The sequence below is a fragment of the Cynara cardunculus genome (genome assembly GCF_001531365.2).
Source record: "Cynara cardunculus var. scolymus isolate 2C chromosome LG 6, CcrdV1, whole genome shotgun sequence".
Taxonomy (NCBI): Eukaryota; Viridiplantae; Streptophyta; class Magnoliopsida; order Asterales; family Asteraceae; genus Cynara; species Cynara cardunculus.
The window spans coordinates 13,629,088-13,638,588 of NC_037533.1; the positions used below are offsets into that span (position 1 = coordinate 13,629,088).

Here is a 9,501-nt window from a genome sequence, read left to right on the forward strand (position 1 = left end):
TTTCAAAATCTGAAATCAATCGTCTCAAAGTTTATAYGGAGAAAATGCATGCAAAATTTCAAATTCAACAACTTATTAGAGCTGAAACATAGCTGTGGAATTAGAAATAAAAATATGTTCATCTGATAATAAAGTAATGTGACTTAATAAGCACTTGGTAAATCAGGGATGGACCCAGAATTTTTTTTCAAACGGTGGCATCATTTGACCATAAGAAAAAAAATATTGGGAAAACTTTCAAATGATGGCAAAATTTGACTATAAGAAACAAGTATATGGAATTTTTTTCAAACGGTGACACCATTTGACTAAGAAATGACACTAACATGATTCGAACTTGGATGTGAGATGGAATAAAAGGCTTGCAAACTAACTCTACCAAATAAAACTTGTTCTCATTGTATTTCAAAATACATACAGTGACACACAACAAATTAATACGATTACACCGTTCACGAAACTTAATTTTTTTTACCCTTCAACAAAGAAATAATAATACGATATCACGTGTCACCTATACCATAAAGCTTGGGTGTGAAGATGGTTATTATTTTATTTAATATAAATATATTTAATTAGGACATTGCTATATTGATGTGTATTATAAAATAAAAATACATAATTAAGAAACAATAATAGGGTGAGGGTGTGTGTACCAGAAACAGAAAGGATGTAGATTTGAATGGTCAAATGAAAGTGAGTTGGTTTGAATGGTCAAATAGAAGTACCAATTCGTAAAAGGGCAAAACAGACAATTGTACTACTGTTCTTTAACTTCTACAAGCATTCATGTTGCAGCTTTCTCAATTTTACCATTATTAATTTTGTTGTTTATTCAACRACGCATTCTAAATGCATTTTTTTAATGTCTCTTAGGTAATTTTTTTATACAAATAAAATATAAGCTATAGAAAATTATAAATCAATGTAAATTATATTTATGAAAATAATAAAAATTTACGATGATTTAAATGTTTATAAAAAACAATTAAAACATTATTTTCATCATAATATCCATTATGATTATGTATTATAGTTTTAACTCTATATATAGATTTTTAATCGGTCTCGACGGGTTCTCAACTCGTCTAGATAAAAGTYAAAAGTGGTAGCTTATGGTTTTACATATACAATTGCATAATAAATCAATCGATTGGTTCTCTGTTAGTCTCGATGRAAAATGGAGTTGGTAGGTTATAGTTTTATGAATACTAACACACACTAAATCAATGGAYGAGTTCACGTGAGACCAACTTGTTTTCATTAGACCCGTGAGACCAYATTTTTACACTTGAAACTTCACARCAAAACATTGTGAAGGTAAAAAATAATTGAACCTTCACAGTGTTTTCTGATTGAACCAGTTTCAATCATATAATAATGAATTAAACAATAAGAACAACAATCTAGAGATTAAATTATCATGTATATTGATAAACTCTCTTAATACATGTTTCTATCTCTACAATCTCTCTCTAAGCTAGATTCTCAATGTGCGTATCTATCTTTAAAAATCCTCCGGAACAGTGAATTAGGCTCAAAACACATNTCTCTACAATCTCTCTCTAAGCTAGATTCTCAATGTGCGTATCTATCTTTAAAAATCCTCCGGAACAGTGAATTAGGCTCAAAACACATMGAACGATATTAAACGTTAGTAAAAACATGAAGACACGTCGATAAAAACCGTGYTTTTGTAATTATTTTTTGTYTATATTGTATGGTGCCACMATATAATAAAATTATTAGGTTCATCCCTCCGCATGGTCATCCGTCATGCGGTCACCACTTACTAGTACAAACGTATGCAATAAAAAATTGACAGTTTTTCATCTTTACTGTACTGTCCAACAATCAAATTTCAAAGAATCCAAAATCYGGACATCTACAATGTGCCCATACGGGTACAAATAGAAATCTTTTGTCTAACCTTTATACAATCTCTGTATACTTAAAAAAAACAGTAATACTCTCTCCAATCTACAAAAAACTCCGTGTATATTTTGAGAGATTTTTATACTCAAATACTCGCCCAATTTGATAAAATAAATCACTTGTTCTTCATTAATATTGATTATTAAGTATTGATCCATTAAAACTTTGCCAAAATAAAAAGCATGTATTTGAATACTGCACAATTGGGTTTGTGCTATTTTCAAAGAACACCATATACCAGATTAATGTGTTTCAAGGTAGGTTCAGGAAAAGTGGAATAGCGAAGTTGAAGCACTCTACATCAACATGTTTGATTCTCCATGCCCTCAAACTTTTATATTATTGTATTGTATGATTTCATGTGAACCGGAAAACTTAACTTGTGCCAAGCAACATATGCCCCCTCCAAAGGTGCACCAACAAAAACGATGGACGGAAACTTATACTTTAGGGGTTGTAGATATTTCTCKACTTTATTTTGAACGACAAAATCGTATCAAGATAGTACCATTACTCTAATTCATAGAGACCAGGGTAGAAAATTTCATAACGAAATCCAATTTGGAGTATATCTTCATCCTTATAGCATAATGAGGGTTCTAAAAGGTACACCATGGTGCAAGATGTGCATTTGGCATCATGTTAACCCCCGTAGTGGTTGGGTAAGACGAGACGCACGTCATGGTGTCGTGAGCCACGTTATGGTCAAGCCCTCTCCCCTCCAAGGGMCAGACGAGTCATCCACTTGAAAAGATCCTCCTAGTAACAAGCAGTGCATCCTTCAGTGAGTTTTCTTGAGGTGTTATTTGATTTTATTTGACTTTTCAGTTATATTTATAAAAAAAAAATCAAGTCTTCTTATTACTTTCAACCTTATTATGATCCCCTCCCTAGTGCTAAGTTCAATACCATGCCTCTTCTTGTTACTTTCAACCTTGATATGAACCCCTCCCTATTGCTAAATTGTTCAACACCATGCCTYTGTTGGTCCCTCTAATCACCATACCTTTTTTTACATGACCTATATAAGTCAAATTAAAGCATTTTTCTACTTTTAAGAAAGTGGGCATCAGGGCCAGCTTATGAACACCGACTAATTCCTCAGTTGACCATGAATAATTTGTAGTGATCGTAGATGAATCTCCGTGGCTACAAGGGTTTGGCCAACTCCTAGATTTGAACCTAGAACCTTTAACTAATGYGCTTTCGTAAATATATATTTTTCCTTGGAATAAATATTGTTGTTGCATACTGATATTTAGTTTTCTAATCTTTAGAATTTTTGTMTCTCTCTTTCTAATTGTATTACTAATGTTTACTCACTTCTAGCTTTTCACTAGTCGGAAGTCTTCACAGAAACAAACATTCTACTATCARTCTTTGGGGTAGAAGTCAGGTATCCATACATCTTACCCGACCAGACGCCACCTCCAGATTGGATATACTGGAATCTTCAAGAGAGTGGCCCTTTTTAGGAGGGGACATCCTAGTGAATGATATATTGCTTCCTGTCAACATYAGGCTTGATTTGTTTTTCCAACCCATTCATAGGATAGATCTCTCAAATTGGGATGGAGGGTGGCTCAAGCTACTTGCATAGGTTTGGGTCCATGAACCCATGCTTGGGTACTTTGTGGTGTTCATCACCACATCACATGTCTTCATTCTTCCTCACAACACTCAAACTCTCCGTGGACTTGCATATTATAGTTAGCAGCATCACTAGCAACACCATATATCAAAACACAGTATAATTTATGTTATTAACGCTTAAAAAACCAAATCGTAGTCAATACTGTGATTTGAAACAACGGTGATATAACAAGGTCCAAAAATATAGATATTTAGAATTATATACATGATATATATATATATATATATATATCATAACATGTAAATAACTTAAACATATTATGTGTAATCAACAAAAATATATAATTTCAACATCAAAACATCCACTTAAACAAGTTTGTTTCACACAAACAAAATAGAAAAGGGTGAAGATGGTATTTAGAACCTGAATTCTTATAATCGTTTACAGGTGAGGTGAATATGGTAAATGGTTGGATTAAATGATTTAAATCATTAAAATAAAACCAGTCCAGGTTCAATATAAGCCGATTACACCAAAAAGAGCCCAACCACAAATAGTAGTTATGCGGCCCGCTATTTTGTGTCAAACATCAGCCATTTAGCGGAAAATAGCACCCCAATTCGATCCAGGACCACGAACCAYGCGATTAACAGCATATCAAATGATATCTGTACTTATGTTTCTATGTGTTATGTATGCACACTAATGGAAGTTTACAACAGTAAGAATTGACTCATTTTTTATAGATACAATGCTACGTCTACACTTACTGTTGTTGATCATGCCACAGCTGTGTTCAGTCAAAAGATTAACAAATATCATGGTGGGAAACTTGAAAAGTGAGAGAAAAACTCCGATCAGTAGATAAGCACATAATATATCAAGACCAAAATAAAAGGGATAAAATAAGATCAAACTGTACTGTGAATAAGAAAAAGGGACCATTGCATACTAAAGGGTAACAAATATTGAAAAGTCAAGCCGGTGGAACGAAGATTCATAATAATACATTCATTTTCTCTAAAAAGTGTTATACTCAYTGTAAGATTACCTGATCCAGAAAATCAATCAGAACCATCAGGAAACGGTTGCAGTGCATCTTGCTTCCCATTGAAATAGAACTCAACGACTGCTTTCATTCGTGGTAATTTATCTGGATGATAATTGACATGAACAATCACAGGCTTTAATTTCTTCAAGTTAGCATCTTTCCTTACTTCCTTAAAAAGAACCTTGCTATTCATAAAAAGATAACGATCCATGGTTCTCTTGGAAGCATGAAGACCAATATAACCGGGATGAGAAGGAAAGAACAGTTCCTCATTGAAAACTGCTTGGTCCCAAGCAGGTGGTGGCCGAGAGAGCCTGGCAGCCACACGATCCAATAATTCAATGGCAGGCAAAGTAGGTCGTAAATAGAAAAACCCAGAATTGTAAACCCATATTCGCATTGTATGAGCATATCTAGCCCAACCCATACCAGGTTCATCGAAGACATCGTTATATCCATACGCAGTCATATTATCATGCCCATCAGACATAGACTCCACATCTGAATCCCTATATATATGATCGAAAGGGTTCTGTATGTATACGATATCAACATCAGACAAAAGAACACCGTAACCCAACTGCAGAAACTCCCTAAGGATTCTAAACTTTAATCCTGAGACAGCATGATTACCACCTGTTTTAGCAACTGAATCAATACCCTCATCTGGATCTCTCGTGTAGAATGATACGTCATTTTCTTTGCAAAAATCTACAATCCCATCATCTAGAGCCACAACRAGATAATTAGGAATACCTGCTTTCTTTATGCTAGCGACCCAAACCTCCAACATAGCTTTCACATTAGAATTTGCAAGTGCAACTATAAGCTCCTTCTTGACTGCAATTTTTTCCAAGATTTTGGAGAGTCTTGGGTTAACAGTGTCATCTGGAACGACAGTAGGATTAGTTCTTATACCCTTAACAGTACCAAAAGGCCCAGCTTTTTGTGGCTCGCCTACCACCACAACTTGCTGCTCAGCTTGACCATTTTTCTGTTCAGCTGCCTGCAACTTTTCAGTTAAATCCCTGACTTGTTTCTTTAGATTGTCATTGCTGTTCGATAAATCTGCAATGTCTGATTTCATCATGTTAACTCGCTCTGTGGATTCACATGAAGTTGATCCAATCTGAAACAAAAAAAGGAAGAACTTTTACATATGAAGGGGACTTTGAAATCAGTATTGATTTTCACTTCAGGACATAATGAAGTCAGATTTTTCCATAAATATAYACAAAGGGTTCAAGGAACACCTTAAGCAAATGAAGCATATGATCAGATAATTAAACTAAACCACATTGATTTAGTAATTACCAGGGAAATCCGTATATTGATAAAGGGTTCATAAGGGGGTAAAACAAAAAMAATATACGAAATGTCATATTTCTTTCTCATGTTCGACTTTCAGCAGGARCTTACAGGTCAATAGATGTTCAAATTAACAACTGTTGAGTAAGTATTAAGCAAGTTCTTAATGTAATAGTTGAAAAGGGGATAAATAAAGAAAATGTCAAATTTCTTTCATATTAATTAACAACTTAATTTGAGTAAGAAAGAAGCAAGTCCTCAAAGTCTAATAGTTAATTAGGGAAACGAAAAACAATGTCAAATTTCTTTTCTTATGTTTGGCTTTCAGATAAGGACGATATTTACAGATTTTCACATTAATCTACCGAACTGAAATGTCTCCTGTCATGTAAACTATAACATYTAAAAGCAGGTAAATCTATAATCGTGGAGTCGGTTTTTATAATAGTAACGACAATGATATGTCATCGTTCTAAAATCTAAGGAAACTTCCTWAGAATGCTTGATTTCGAAATAAACAAAACTCTGAAATCAAGTCAACTAAGTTCCATGCCTGGCTAAAATATCAAAAAACACCCATTAAAAGCTTCATTAGATCAACTTTAACTTAAATTGAACAAACACTTGAGTAACACACAATTCAGGAAGCTTAAACCTTTCCATGTTTGAAGATTAAACTAACTAATACTGAATTTCCTTGCATAAACGTCATCGGTGCTCCTCTCTACCCAACTTACCAACCGTAATGCCACCCTACCCGAATGGCTAATGCCTTTATTTTGAAACACAAGAAAGCTACGTTTTAATTCTTGATGTAAACCAAAAACTTTCCTTCTGAAAACAAAACATAAATTGTGTTGTATATCCAAATGTTATTCTATTTGTAATACTCTCCAGTWAGAAATTTCTCAAAAATTTTAAGATCCAGATTAGTTTTACATCAGAATAGGAACATGATCGACAGAAATTGGGTACAAGAAGTTCTCGATTACATAATTTCAACCCATTCACGCAAATCAAGAGAAACGCATGATCCAATAATAAAAAGTCAACACTAATTTTGCACAAAAAAAGTCAAYAATGCTTCTACTCAACAAATTATAATCCTAAGAAACCCCATAAAGCAAGCAGAAGAAACATCGAATATGAAGGCTATCTCATATAACAATAAAATGCGAGTGACAGTGAGTGTGAGTTCACGAAATTGAACCTGGAGATTCGATTTGGAAACACGGCGACTCTGAAAATGAGAAGCCGAATTGGAAGAGTCGGAGAAGAGACCATAAGGGTATAAAACCGCGAAGACACATCCGAGCAKAATTCCAATGAGAATTGCAACAGCAATTCGAGATCCACGCATTGATTGTGATGCGTTGGTGACTCTACGACCCACAGGACCCGCCATTGTTCACAGAGTCGGATCTGTGGAGACTTTTGGCTCTCCCAATCTCACCCAATACAGCATACGATGTGGAAGGTTTTCACTAACGAGTGAACGATCGTGGAGGAATTCAGAAACCCTAAAAATGGTGGTTGATTTCAGAAAAGTAGAGARGGATTCGGTGCAGAGTAGATGCAGCTTGTAAGCCAAGACGTGGTTGACTGACTGTTTCTGTTTATGCCTTTCGTCTTAATTCAATTTCTATTGTCCATATCAACTTAGTATTTCAGCTCAGTATTTTTGTTCATTTTAATGGATAGAGTGACGCTGTGGGAAAACCATTTATAACTATTTTTCCATCTAAATACACTATTTAATGTATTTATTAACATATATTTGTTTTATAATATTTTATTTTTTATGTATTCGGTTCATAATGTGAAACTTTTTTACATGTATTTTTTGTTTCACAAATACATAAAGTATGTTCACATTGTGAAGTGGGTATTTGTGAAACAAATATATGTTCAATATTTTAAATCATACTCTTAGATGGAAAAAAATCATATAAAATAACACATGATGCATAAGTTTTCAAAGTTATGACAATTTCACCTGTAACATCCCAAAATTTCCAATACTACAATATAACAGAACTAGTATCCCAAGATCAAACACTTACATTGCAGCGGAAATAAAATTTCTAATCTTACAATTTATATCACTATCTAAACTTACAATCTTGACGAACATACTTTGCTCGATATAACAATGCCTTGATCTGCATATGTCATTCTTTGATGCTAATCYTTATTTATCTCTTTATCCAACTTTTCTTTCCAGTCTAATAGCCGCCTGGGTGAAAAAGTTTAAAAGAGTTTTGGGTGAGCCTTAGGCCCAGTGAATCCACGGTTTTCATACATGAACAACAACTTTTATGATAAACAATTTTCACGAAGCTTCATAAATTAGCATGCCTTGATGAGAATAACACTTTTCAAAAAAATAACGATATTATAGTGCGTGTCTACATCACAAAGCAACGAYGTCATGGGAGATGTCTACCTYACACATCATTACCTGGCGAACTCACACARCATGTCCGCACTTACGGCTTAGACAAGCTCACAAAGCATGCTCGTCTTTACAAAATCATACCGTAGTACATCCCCATTGACATACAAGTTCAAAACACAYATTATAAAAATATCCCACTTTTCACGCATATATAACGTATCAAAAATCTCGAGAAGCTTCAAACAACTTGTGGATAATATGAAATAAGGCATGCAAYCATTTTAAAAATAAATCACGTGTAACTCACAATACATGGCGTAGCCCAAACCGATCTTTGAAGTGGCTAGCGTCTCCCCGATTGGTGCCAAACTAACTACGATGTAGAGCACCGTCAACTCTCATTACAGCGTCTACCGTCGCATTTTCTCACAATAGTTCTCCTTCTTAACCCCAAACTACACATAAAGCTACAAACTCCCAAAAACGCATCAAACTTGTTGTGCTTCACCAAATCATCCTCATCTTTCTCCTCTCTTATACGAGTTTCCTTTCCCGAGAATTTGTCATCTCTATACTTGAAGACCTCCCCATATATATATACTAAGTCATCGGCGGTTTCACGGAATATGAAACGATAAGCCATAATAAATGGTCGTAGGTTTCATGACCATTGAGTTTCTCGTCATTAAATTGCATTCAATTTATTTATTTATTTATTTATTATTATTATTTTTTTTGGGTTATTACAAACTTTCCCCCTTAACAAAATTTTGTCCTCGAAATTTGCCCTATACGAATAAATGAGGACATATCAATCTCGTCCCCTTATCAAGTTCCCAAGTAGCCTCCGAACCATTATGACGTCTTCATTGAACATTCACGAGAGAAATCTCTTTGCTTCTTAGTTTTTTTWATCATCTTTTCTTAACATTCTTAATAATTACGACTTTCTTTTTGCCTACTGAACACTTTCTTAAATTAGATATATTGTGCCATAAATTTCACCATACCAACTATTTTATTGTCTAACATATGTTCATCTTTTTGGGAATAACTTATTGATTTCCCAATAATCTTCTATCCATCGCTAATTTGAGCATTATTTTCTAATGAACGATGGACTACCTTCGATCCATCCATCCGTCTCTTTTATTTTCGATGTTAGTTCGACAAACCGGCTGACATTTATCACATAACTCTTCGAGTTGCTCTACT

At 34.2% G+C, this 9,501-nt stretch overlaps 1 protein-coding gene across 1 annotated transcript; it reads right to left on the reverse strand.

The window, feature by feature from the left end:
• Window positions 1–4,390: 4,390 nt before the first annotated feature.
• LOC112514633 (arabinosyltransferase RRA3-like) lies at window positions 4,391–7,533 on the reverse strand. The gene is made up of 2 exons (XM_025121212.1): window positions 7,099–7,533; window positions 4,391–5,709 (listed from the first exon to the last, which is right to left on the reverse strand). The coding sequence occupies exons 1-2, from the start codon at window positions 7,291–7,293 to the stop codon at window positions 4,594–4,596; spliced, it is 1,311 nt and encodes a 436-aa protein (XP_024976980.1). The 5' UTR covers window positions 7,294–7,533; the 3' UTR covers window positions 4,391–4,593.
• Window positions 7,534–9,501: the final 1,968 nt, after the last annotated feature.